At 44.4% G+C, this 13,038-nt stretch overlaps 1 protein-coding gene across 2 annotated transcripts in view; it reads left to right on the top strand.

The window, feature by feature from the left end:
- Positions 1-13,038, top strand: part of Dtd1 (D-aminoacyl-tRNA deacylase 1) — a 223,348-nt gene that overhangs the window by 28,854 nt on the left and 181,456 nt on the right. For both annotated transcript variants that reach the window (XM_057781019.1, XM_057781018.1), the window contains exon 4: positions 2,730-2,836. In XM_057781019.1, coding sequence (XP_057637002.1) covers positions 2,730-2,836 — 107 coding nt within the window. The remainder of the gene's footprint in view (positions 1-2,729; positions 2,837-13,038) is intronic.

Below are 13,038 nucleotides of genomic sequence, written 5' to 3'. Positions count from 1 at the left end.
GAACACTAAGGTGTCTGAGCAAAGCCCAGTTGTCAGAGACATTGCATAGAATCTCTGTGTCAGACAAGATATACGTCCTTCATTGCTGTGAATCCATGATTCCAGCACCTAAACTCAGTTAGCATCATACCTGCCCAGTTGAGGTGAATTTTTGCCCTAGGTGTTTACCAGCCAAATGGTTGTTTCCTTCAGAAACTGTGGTTTGTGTTTGAGGGTGGCATTTTCCTATAATTTGGCATTGTTTATATTGGGCCACAGGTATATCCCCTTCCCTAGTACCTCTTGCCATGAAATCCTGGGTCTGGGACACCTCAGTGCTTGGAAGTAGCAGTTAATCAGAACATTTTCCGAAGGGATCCTGGGCCTGGAAGAATCTGTAAGGGTCTAGGGTTTGCCCCTCTTAATCCCTCCATGGCCTCCACTGTAGAATGGAGCTCTACACTCAGGCCTGGCTGCTCTTACTCTGAAGAGTTCGGTTACTCATACTGTCCCACGTGCTGACAAGCCTGAGGAGGTGTCTTTCTCAGAGACTCTGATTTCTGCAGAAGGCTCCTAGAGCCCTTGCCACTGCCATTCAGGTTGCCTGGAGCCAGGCATCCATTGCTCTGTTGTAATCATTGTCCCAGTGTGGTCCGCTAGTGTTGCCATGTCCTCTGAGGAAGCAGGGATGCTGAGAAGCACTGCTGTCTCCATGGAAGCAGGCTCTGCACATGAGGGTAGAGCTGCTCCAGATGCCCGCAGCCTGGCAGTACCATTTCTATGAGCTCTGCCTACACAGTCCTGGGGATTCAAATCAAAGCCCTGCATCTTAACCTTCTTATAACCTGAATTTTGAATGTGTTCTTTTTCCCCAGGCCGTTCTTCTGCTTGATTTCATGTCCCAGCCTGTGTATCCAGGGTTGGGGTTTCCAGTAGTGACTCCTCCTCCCCTGATTGGGCTCTGAACACATGCAAAGTGGAAGAGAAAAGAAGTCTGGGTGGTGAGAACACTTCCTGGGTGGCAGGAAACTGCCTGTAAGATGGGCTTAATTCAGGTTAGCCCAAGGCTCTCGTCTAGTGCCATGTGCCCTGAGTCTTGAGAGCGGCCAAGTTCCAGTGGGTCATGGCCATGCTCTGGACAGTAGAGCTTTCCTTGAACCAGGCCAGGAAGCAGCATCACACACCTCTTGTTTACTCTGTTTTTCTTCAATACCCCACCCCCTCAGTAAATTGACCGGGCTGGTCCCCAGGTTGACCAGATGCTATGATGGCCAGTGACAAGTATGTTAGCACTAGTGACTCATTGCGTTCACGATGACTGTCCTATTGGGCCACAGACTGGCAGTGTGGGTCTTGTTGGTATGTGGAGGGAATCAGTTGGGCATTATCTAGAGGGGCACGAGTACCAGCCTCACAGGTACCAGTGAATCCTGATGTGAAGTGCTTGACTTCCAGCCTGCTTGGGAGGGGCTTTGAGCAGCTGCTGTCAGAGACCAGTTTGTAGATGCTGGGCCCAGCTGGTGGTTTCGTGCCTGAAACATGTGGCACAGACATGTTTGACACGTGCTTGTCCTGCAGCTCTGGGTGGAGTCCTGAGGCTCATATTTAAGAACAACTCGATTGTATCACCGCATGAAACCAGATGTAATTCTGTAGATATGTTCTTGTCTTTTCTTTTTAAAAGTATATTTATTTTCCCTGGCTAGTATAATTTTTCTTAGGGACTTCACCCTTTGATCTGGACTGGAAAAAAATGTTACAATTTTAAGACCTCTTAAAACCTGTCTTTGGATTTATTGTGTGTACAAATGGAAATTCAGATAATAGTTCTGTTCCCAGTTGAAGAAAAACAGGAAAAGAAAAATCATTTCTTACCACTTGGAATGAGAACTATGGTGAAGCATGCGTCGTATATCCTGGCAACAGAAATTTAAGGTTGGAAATCATTTCCTTCCTCCTGAGTCTGCCTGCAGCTTCCCTGAGGAGTGTAGATGGTGAAATTTGCTACTAATTGTAGCCATAATTTTAGCATGCAATTAAACACATGATTTCCTTCCCAGCTGATGTCTCTTTAGCTGGTGTGACACAGATAGAAGAAAGGCTCGGTTGATCTGAGTGACCACCTTAATCCCTGGAGGGCACAGAAGTCACTACTATTTGGGCACATTTGGCTCCCCACCAGGAACCAGCTATCTTGCCTATAAAGATGGCAGGCTGCTCGGGTGCTCTTAATGCTGTCTCAAGGTTATAGTCTGTGCACTGACGAAAGCCAGTGTTGATGTGTCTGTTTTGCTCAGTCCTCGCGAGACTAAGGAGGGAGTAAACTGGGTGGGAAGAACCAGAGGGGAAAACTGATGTGGCGGTGGAAGCTATGGCCCCTGAAGAAAGATTCTGCTTGGGTCAGACAGTGGGGATGGATATGAAGAGGCATTACCAGATTTGGGGCTAAAATGGCCTTCCTCTGGCTATGCTAGTTTGCCTTCCCAGCACGGACATGGCATCTTATTCATGCTGTGTGTCCTTCTTGGTGTTACCAGGTCTTTCTTGCCAGTTCATTTGGGCAGGCTGTAATATCGGCGCTGTTTACCTGCTTCTCCCTCCCCCACCCTTCACGAAGCTGGCCATTTTGTCCTGTGTTGGCTGGTAGGCCCTATTGCCCAGGTTTTTAAAATTACATTGTTGTACATGTAGTCTTTGGATAGATAAACCCGGGGTCTCCAACTCTTAAAATTTTTGGATTGTTCTTTCAGATGGCAAGTTTGGTGCCTACATGCAGGTGCACATTCAGAATGATGGGCCAGTGACTATAGAACTGGAGTCTCCTGCTCCTGGAGCTGCTAACTCTGACCCAAAGCAGGTGAGTCTGAAGTCTGGAGACCGCCATGGTCTCGTGGGTGAAATGGGCCGTGGCTTAGCCTTGGCCTCTGTAGTAGTCCTCATCTTGAAGCGAAGGAAACACCTCATGGCCTCAGCCTTGTATTTAATTTCTCTTTCTCAAGAATGCATGTTACAGTCACTCCTGAATGTGTGGCAGGCTTGACTGTGCACAGAAAGTGTTCTTAGAAGGGTCTGGTTTTTCCTTTTGGACTGTTCTTGGACTAGGCGTCATGGCACCCAATTGCCACTTGGTGGCAGCAGAGCAGCATCCCTGGCCAGCGTACTCAGAGTGGTTACCTGGATTGGGTTTTGTCCAAGGTGTGGGTAGACGAGACACTCAAGATTCTCTTTAAATCTTCATTTTTCTAAAGCAACATCTGAACTGGATTTATTGCCAACTCTATAAGTGTTCAGGAAAAATGTAATTAAAATAGAGAAAGGAGGTGTGTGATCGTCCTTGCAAACTTACATTGTCCCTTTGTGCTTAGCATTTACAAAAGCTTTAATTAATGTATCCACTTGATAGGGACATGAGTCACGACAGGCGATGGGTTGAGGTGTGTTCCTGCTTGTCCTTCCTAGCATCCTTCCCTTGCTAGGATGCTGTAAAGTGGACTAATGAATTCATCTGGGGGAGCCGTGATGAAAACTTGGGGCTGAGTAACTGGTGTAGAGCAATGGTCTTCTTCTGTAGAAAGCCAGTGTTAACACTGTATATTGGCTGAGAAGTAGGACCATGTGTGCAATAGCATCAAGCTTCAAAAATGGACCCGAGGGTACTGCCATTACCGGTAACATTCTATCTGTCTGTCTGTCTGAATGCTTTGTCTGTATGTACACCTGTAAGCCAGAAGAGGCATAGATGGTTGCCATGTGGCTGCTGGGAATTGAACCTGGGACCTCTGGAAGAGCAGCTAGTACTCTTAACTGTTGAGCCATCTCTCCAGCCCCTGCTGATAACATTTTAAAAATAACAAACAAAAAGAATCCACATGGAAATGCAAGCTTTGAGATAATTGGAGACTTACAAGAAAGCCAACCAGAGCCCTGGTGTAGTCTTTTAGTGATCGACATACTGAAGTTAACATTGATAAGATACTATTAACTACATGCAAGCAAGCCCGATTTGAACTCATCAGCCCTCCCTCCCTCTCTCCCTTCCTTCTTTGATTCAAGGTGTCACTTTGTAGTCCAGGCTGGTCCTGAGCTCATGGTAGCTCTCTTTCCCCAAGTCTTCTAGATGCCAGGATTATAGGCCTGAGCTACCATGCCCAGCTGTCGCCGTCAATGCCTCCTCTTCCACGTCATCTTCCAGGGAGGCGACACTGCACAGTTTCACTGGTGTCTGCTTAGCTGTGCAGTATTCTACATGGTGTCTAATTGCAGTTGTCTTTCTCCTTTGTCTAATCTGTGACAGTTCCTTGGTCTTTCCTTGTGTTTCGTGACCTTGACACTTTCCATATGTGCTGTATGTTTTATAAACTGTTTCTCTATTTTGTCTTTGTGGTTACAGCAAGGCATTGTGGTTTGACATGAGTCTCAGCTTGTTCAGAAGTGATCTTGTTCTCTTCTTAGTGCCAACTGAGGTGTATGGCACTGTTCTGTCTCACCATGGTGATGCTGACCTTACCACCTGGTCATCATCTCATCTCAGTGTTGTTAACCTTGCTTCCTGGTCAAGGTGGTGTCTCACCGCGGTAATGTTAACCTTGCCTCCTGGTTAAGATGGTGTCTCACCGTGGTGATGTTAGCCTTGCCTCCTGGTCAAGGTGGTGTCTCACCGTGGTGATGTTAACCTTGCATTGGTTAAGGTGGAGTCTACCAGGTTTTTCCATCCTTTGTGAAATCCTTACCCTTCCCTTATCTGTCTTTCTTCTGGTCGTGGCAGACAGTTCTTTCTTCTTTGCAGGGGAAGAGGTCAGCATAAAGTATCCATCCTGCTGTTCTTCCCCACTGCCTTCTAGCATAGCAGCAAAGCTTCCCTTCTGGGCTGAGGCCAGCCTCTCTTTTTGAACCAGAGCCAAAGTGAAATGGTAATAAGGACCCTTATTAGAGTCCGTCTTATATGAGAACATCTTAGGGTGCTTTCCTTTGTACCACCTGGCTCCTCCAGTAGCAGCCTTTCCCTTCTGTGTAGCTCTCTTAGAATCAGAGCTTCCTAATTAGGAATTCTAAACTTTGTGATGTCTCTGAGTAATGACAATATGCTTGAAAAAGAAAAAAACTTCAAGCTGCTGACAGAGTAGGGGCTCCTTGAACTTAGACCCCTTGTGGCAGTAGAGGTCACATTCTGTGTAGCCAGTCTGGCTTGGACTAGACTCCCCCCTTTCCATGCTCTTGGCAGCCATGCATGCTCACCCATCATCTTATTCTTACTGGGTTTCCCTCCTCGCACTGGGAATTGATCCCCGTGTCTCATGCGTGCTAGGCCTCCTTGGTCTTCCATCAGCTTTCAACTGTGCTTAGATACCCAGAGTGAGTTCATCAACGTCTTTCTCCTACTCTGCCCTCAGAGGGCTCACGGTCCCCACTGCCTGCTTGGTGGCCTGCTTCACGACAGCTTTCATGCCCCTTCCTTGTCCTTCATCCCAGTCATTCCTGCCTCTGTGATCTCCTTGGTCCTGGAAACCACCTTTTGCAGGATGGCAATGTGTCTGGGTTTTCCTCCTGCTTCTGGCAGTTCCTTTGGTTTTATGTGATTGCTAGTGTGTAGTTTTGATGTATTATTCTGCGTTAGCTGTATTTCAGGGAAATTTTGGTTATGAAGCTTTTTTATTCATTCCAAACAGTTTTTTGAAATGGTATGTTGTACACCTGTATTATGTACCATAAAAAACCCACAAAGAACCCCGTAGAGCCTCAAATGGTGTTCTTCAACCATATGAAGAAATTATGATGATTTATTAGGTTAAAGAAGACTCCTGAGTCCTTAAGATCCTTTCTGTTTAAATTCATGTATCGTCTAATTTCACATCTGTAGCTTTTCCTAACCCTGGAAACTCATGCAGGTGTTCATCCTCTGGCTCTCCAGCAGGTGGCGCCAGCGGGCACAGAGGGGCCAATGTGACCCTGGTGCTTTCCTCTGCCTGTGGCTTCTCCTTGCTTTTTCCCCTTTCAGCTAGAGGGGCTTCCTCTCCCCGCAGACAGTGTCTTGGCTTGCTTCTGTATGGACAGAAAGAGCATAGCCAAATTTGTTTTACTGATAGAAAAACATGTGTTTCTGTTAAGCAAGCTTTTAATTCTAAGTGTTTTATTTCCCTATTCCAAATTTCTACAATTGCATTATGGAAAAACCATTTGTTTGGCACGTTTCTTTGTTACCGAAAAATTATTCTTTTGGCCAGTTTTTAAGAAATATCAACTCCGTCAGCCATCTGTGCAGATGAACAAGGTGTGTGTGTGTGTGTGTGTGTGTGTGTGTGCAAGCTTGCGAGTATCTGTGTGCGTGCATGCTTTTAGGCATATGATGGTGTGCTGGGTAGTCATTCTGCCTAACCCCTGATCCTTGCTCTCAAACATGGATTTAGAGTAACATAAACCAGGAAGGTCAGAGAGTATGAAAGAGGTCCAGTTAGCATAGAACCCCACAGGGAATGTCACAGCCACACAACTTAGGCTCTTACTCCCAACCCTTTATGGCCTTTATAAAGCGTGTACTTAGTTAGGGTCTCTGTGGCCTCTGTGGCAGTCCTGTCTGCCCTGCACTGTCTTGCCTTCCCGGTGCTGCACTCACTCGTGTTTCCTCTCCAGTCCAAGAAGAGGACAACCAGGTTGGTTTCTCAGAGGAGGAGCTTCTCAGTGCCCTTCACAGGCACCGTCACACTGCCTTGATGACTGCTTTAAGGGCTTGTTGCCATCTCTCAATATCTTCTTGCTCTCTGCTTACCACCTTCTTCACTCCTCCTAAGTTGTGTGCACTGTATCTTGTTTGCTGCTGTGCTGTAGGAAGTGTGTCAGGGGTGTGTCATTTGAGTGTGCAGGCTGTGGGCTGTGCTGTCTGTGAATGTCCTGAGGTCGTTTTTTTTTTAATCATAGAAATATGTACTGCATTGAATACATAGTTCAGATATAAAGGGTTCTTTAAAAATTTATTGACAATTTCATGCAATTAGTTTTGGTCATTTTTACCCCATTACCTTCTCTTATTCTCTTCCTGGCCCTGTTGAAACCCTTCTTCCCAACAAGCTTCTCACCTGTGTTTGTGTGCATGTGTGCATGTGTGTGTGTCTGTGTGTGATACACTGAATTTCATTATGGTTGCTAGCATAGGCATGAATGAGGCATGTCTACTGGAGCATGAACAACTTACCACACCCAGAAATGACGCTCCTTTCCCAGCAATCATTACCTGCCCATTTTCCTTTAAATAGTGGTGGGGCCTCATGAGCTCCTCCCTATGGATTGTCTTGAGTTCTAAGTCAGCTACTGCCATTGTTGCTGCTACTGAGCTGGGCCAGCCTCCAGGGAGCAGGAGGCCTCAGCTGACATTCATGATGAAGAGAGAAGGGATTCCTAGTTGTTTTCAGACTTGCACTTGAAGTGAAGGTAGCTTCTTGTTTTCAGGAATCCCAGGGCTTTATTAATGGGTAATGAATGGGTGGAGATTGATCTGGTAAAGGTAGCAGCATTTTGCTTGCTTTAGCTAGAACTCTGCTTGTTTCTGGGACTGGCCACTATAGCGTCTGTACCATTCCTACAGTCATATCAATGACATGCCTGTCTATCTTATAGGCTGCAGTATGGGTCCCATGACATAGTGTGGTGATGGGAAGAGGCTGGAAGAAGAGCATCCATATTTCCTTTGTATGACATTTGCAAAGGTCTCAGGCTGTGCAAACTGAGTGGGAGCTGCTTCTTTAATGCCCATTGTGGGAAAACAGGATTCTGGAGCATCCTGATGCTTACACAATGCGTGGTCGCTGATGTATAAGTTCTGCAGATGCCTAGGTGGTAGGAGATGAACACCCTAGCTCACTGTCCTGGAGGTAGATACTTTCCTTATTTTAAATTTAAGTGGCCTTTCCTGAATGGGGACTGTTTTCCTGACCCTCACGGAAGGGGTGAGAGCAGATGGACATTTCTCCTAGTGAGGCAGGCATTGGGTAATGGAAGGGGTCTACTCTGGGGCTCAGAGCCTTCCTACTTCATAATATGACCATTAATTATTTATGTTCTCATTTATTTACTCTGATTGAAAACTTGACTAAGTAGAAACACTGGAAAAAGCTAGAAAAATGAAACTAACGTGTCTTTGCATTGACTCCTGTGATTATTGACAGATGATTGGAGGAATTGACTAGTGCAGAATGGCGCCTTGAACTTTATGGAGGTTTTAATTCTATACTTCTTTGAGTACTGCTCTTGCTTTGCCTATAACTCTTTCTGTATGATTCTCAGCCAGTGTCTGTCCCTGTGCCTGGACCTTCAGTGTAGAAACTGACACATGTGTGGCAGGCATCGGGAGGATCTGGAGGGGATCTGTAGGATAGAGCAGGGGTGAACTTCTTAGAAAAGAAGTCCATTTGGATCATTGTTTCTCCTTCTGCCGACAGGAGCAGCCTTTAGTCAGTGCTATGGGCTTCAGGTGTTGCAGACAGACTAGGGCAATATGGCTTCTGCCAGACAACCTGGAGCAGGTGTCCAGACAGCCTGCCCCTTTGTGGAGCTACAGTTGAGGGTCCTATCCAGTGAGGAGTGCTATCCAGAAGAGTTGCCTGGGGGCCAGTTTGCCTTTTCAGGAAGAAATGCTTATGCTCTCCTTCCTGCTCTTTTTTTTATGCATGGCCTCTAGACTAGGATCCCTTGGCTCTGGCGAGTTCCGAGTTCCGCTCTGGTACTTGACTTGCTCTGGGAGGATGCTCGCAGGTCTGGGTGCTGACATGGAACTCAGATCTTGCTGTTCACCCACAGTGCAGCAGTCTGTCCTGACACCTTAGTTTGTTGAAGAAATACTGGCTGAGTTTGCTTTATTTATGCTTCAGTATTTTGAAAGCATTGATGTGCGGCCTGGGAGTCGCTCCTCCATCGCAGTTTGTGTGGTTGCTGTGGTGCAGTGCTTGTCATGTGTCGCGGCCCCCCTTGTCCAGCAAGGATGACGCGACCACCGGAGCTCTTCTCACTGCAGTTTTATTCAGGACATTTTGACAACTGTAAAATCTCTCTCTCTCCCTCTCCCCCTCTCACTCTTTTCCTCTCTCCTCTCTCTTTTCCTCTCTCCCTCTCTCTCTCTCCTTTTCTCCTCTCTCAGGCAAACCTCTCCCAGCCCTTAAGTAGGCCTGGGCTACCAATCCTGGATTGCCAGGTGGGCACTGCTCATAGGTCCACGCATATGCAAGCAGCTGACAATCATTGCGTGATAATAGCATAAGTCAGGTCTAGTTGATATTAGGAGTTGATTATCACAGAGAGCACTTGCTTTTGGGATTGTGGAGGGCGGGAGCCAGCACCATCACGTGCGACTCCACGCAGCTCTCTACATTGCCATCAGGTGTGGCTTCACGCAGCTCGCTACAGTCATGGCCAGCATTCTGGCCACACTGGTTTCTGGATCTAGCATGTTCTGTTGAAGGCCTCCCATCAAGGCGAGGCTAGCGACTGTCTAGACCTCTCTCCACACGAGGAAGCCTGCCTGGCTTTTAGTTCTTTTGGTCTGCACATCTGCTTTTCTGTGAGTTATGAAATCATAACAGCCCTGTGGGGAGTAGGTCAGATAGTGGGTGGGTGGGCTCCTGACCATCCTCAGCTCTGCTCACTGCCAGTACAGTCAGGTGTCCACCAGACCTTGTCAGTGCCCAGCAGAATGCCTACTTACGAATGACTATCCCACAGTTGGAAAGGCTGAGCCCACTGCATGTCTCCAAGCAGACTCCCCTCCTGAGAGGAGTTGCCAGGCATCCCTTTTGTTTTGACCTTTTTTCAAAAAAATTGCATTTATTTATTTATTTGTCAGTCTATCTATTTATTTATTAATACCAATCCCTCCCTTCTCTTTCTTTCTCCCTACCCCACTCCCACCCGCTCCTCAGAGAGGTCAAGGCCTCCCCTGGAAGACAACTTTGTCCCACCACCTCCTTGAGGCAGTTCCAAGGCCCCTGCTATTACCCATGCCTAGCCTGAGCAAGACATATCTCTCCATAGAGAAGGGGCTCCACAAATTCAGTTCATGCATTAGAGTTAGATCCTGCTCCCACTGCCAGTGGCTCCTATACTGCCAAGCCATACTACTTGTATTTGGGGGCCTACGTTGGTCCTATGCAGGTTCCCCAGGTCAGTCCAGAGTCAGTGATCTTCCACTAGCTCGGGTCAGCGATTCTGTGGGTTTCCCCATCATGGTCTTGATACCTTTGTCCATATTATTGTTCATCCCTCTCTTCACCTGGAGCGTGGCCCAGTGATTAGCTGTGGATCTCTGCATCTGTTTTCCTCTGTTTCTGGAAGAGGGTTTTAGCTTCTCTGGGGTTGTGGACTGTAGATTGGTTACCCTTTGCTTTATGTCTGGTATCCGCTTATGAGTGAGGATGTACTGTATTTGCCTTTCTGGGTCTGGGTTACCTTACTCACAATGGATTTTTCTAGTTTCCATCCATTCCTGCAAATTTAAAGGTGTCATTTTTTTTATTGCTGAATAATACTCCATTGAGTAAATGTACCATGTTTTCTTTATCCATTCTTCAGTCTAGGGGCATTTAGCTTGTTTCCATGTTCTGGCTATGATGAATAATGCTGTTATGAACATAGTTGAGCAAATGTTCTTAGAGTATGATTAAGCATCCTTTGGGTTTATGTCCCCAAATGATATTTCTGGGTCTTGAGGTAGATTGATTCCTAACTTTTTGAGAACTCACCATACTGATTTCCATAGTGGCTGTACAAGTTTGTACTCCCACTAGCAATGGAGAAGTGTTTGGCTTACTCCGCATCCTCTCCAGCATAAGCTGTCATCAGTGTTTCTGATCTTAGCCATTCTGATTAGTATAAGATGGTATCTCAGACTTGTTTTGATTTGCATTTCCCTGATGACTAAGGATGTTGAACATTTCTTTAGTGTCTTTCAGCTATTTGATATTTTTCTGTTGATGATTCTGTTTAGATCTGTACCCCATTTTTAAATTGGATTATTTGGTAGTTTGATGTCTAGTTTCTTGAGTTTTTGGTTTATTTTAGAGATCAAGTCCTCTGTCAGATGTGGGGTTAGTGAAGATCTTTTCTCATTCTATAGGCAGTCATTTTGTCTTGTTGACTATGTCCTTTGCTTTACAGAAGCTTCCCAGTTTCAGGAGGTCCCATTTATTTATTGTTGCTCTCAGTATCTGTGCTACTGGTGGTTATATTTAGGAAGTAGTCTCCTGTGCTAATGTGTTCAAGGGTGCTTCCCACTTTCTCTTCTATGAGGTTCAGTGTGGATGGATTTATGTTGAGATCTTCGATTCATTTGTATTTGAATTTTGTGCATGGCCATAGATCTGGATCTATTTGTATTCTGCTACATGTCGACTTCCATTTATACCAGCACCATTTGTTGAAGAAACTTTCTCTTTTTCCTTTTATGTTTTTAGCTTCTTTGTCAAAAATAAGGTGTTCATAGGTATGTGAACTAATATCAGGATCTTCAATTCGATTCCATTGGTCTACCTGTCCTTTTTTTTTTATGCCAATACCAAGCTGTTTTTTTTTTTTTTTTTTTTTTTTTTTTTTTTAACCAAGCTGTTTTTATTACTGTAGCTCTATAATAGAGCTTGAAGTCAGGGATGGTTATGCCTCCAGATATTCTTTTATTATATTCTTGTATTGTATAGTTTATTGTATGACTATTCTGGGTTTTTACTTTCTCTATATGAAATTTAGAATTTTTTTTTTCGAGATCTGTGACGAATTATGCTGGGATTTTGCTGGGTATTGCATTGAAGCTATAGATTGCTTTTGGTAGGATTGCCATTTTTACTATGTTAATCTTACCTATTTGTGAGCATGGGTGAGCTTTCTATTTTTTGATATCTTTTTCAATTTGGTTTTTTAAAGACTTAAAAGTTCGTGTCATACAGGTCTTTTATTTGTTTGGTTAGAGTTACACCAAGATATTTTATTTTGTTTGTGGTTGTTGTGAAGGGTGATATTTCCTGATTTTTTTCAGCCCGTTTAACATCTGTATATAGGAGGGCTACTGATTTTTTTTACTTAATCTTGTAGCCTGCCACATTGCTGAAGGTGTTTATCAGTTGTAGGAGTTTCCTGGTAGAATTTTTTGAGTTACTTATGTATACTATCATATCATCAACAAATAGCGGAAGTTTGTCTTCTTTCTTTCCAATTTGTGTCCCCTTGATCTCCTTTTGTTGTCTCATTGCTTTAGCTAAGACTTGGAGTACTATATTGAATAGACAGGGAGAGAGTGGACAGCCTTGTCTTGTCCCTGATTTTAGTGGAATCAAATTGAGTCCATTTATATTAAGAGATATTAATGAACAGTGATTGCTAGTTCTTGTTGTTTTTGTTTTTGTTGTTGGTGGTATTGTGTGTGTGTTTCCCTTCTTTGGGATTTGCTACTGTGAGATCATCTATTGCCTGTGTTTTTGTATATGTAGTTGACTTTCTTGGGCTGGAGTTTTCCTACAAGTACTTTCTGTAGGACTGGATTTGTGGATAGGTATTGTTTAAATCTGGTTTTGTCATGGAATATCTTGTTTTCTCCATCAATGGTGACTGAAAGTTTTTCTGGGTATAGTAGTTTGGGCTAGCATCTTTGGTCTCTTAGTGTCTATATAATGCTTGTCTAGGACCTTCTGTCTTTCATTGTTTCCATTGAGAAATTGGCTATAATTCTAATAGGTCTGTCTTTCTATGGTATTTGGCCTTTTATCTTTGTAGCTTTTAATATTCTTTCTTTATTCTCTGTGTTTAGTGTTTTGATTATTATGTGCTGAGGGGATTTTTTTTTTTTTTGTCAAGCCTATCTGGTGTTCTGTAAGCTTCTTGTATTTTCATAGGCGTGTCCTTCTTTAGGTTAGGAAAGTTTTCTTGTATGATTTTGTTGATATATTTTCTGTGTCTTTGCGTTGAACTTCTTCTATCCCTTTTATTATTAGGTTTGATCTTTACATAGTGTCCCATATTTCCTGGATAGTTTTTATTAAGCTTTTGTTGGATTTAACATGTTCTTTGACTGATGAATCTATTTCCTCTATT

The sequence above is a fragment of the Chionomys nivalis genome, chromosome 9, assembly GCF_950005125.1.
Source record: "Chionomys nivalis chromosome 9, mChiNiv1.1, whole genome shotgun sequence".
Taxonomy (NCBI): domain Eukaryota; kingdom Metazoa; phylum Chordata; class Mammalia; order Rodentia; family Cricetidae; genus Chionomys; species Chionomys nivalis.
This window is presented reverse-complemented; position numbering and strand designations above follow the sequence as displayed.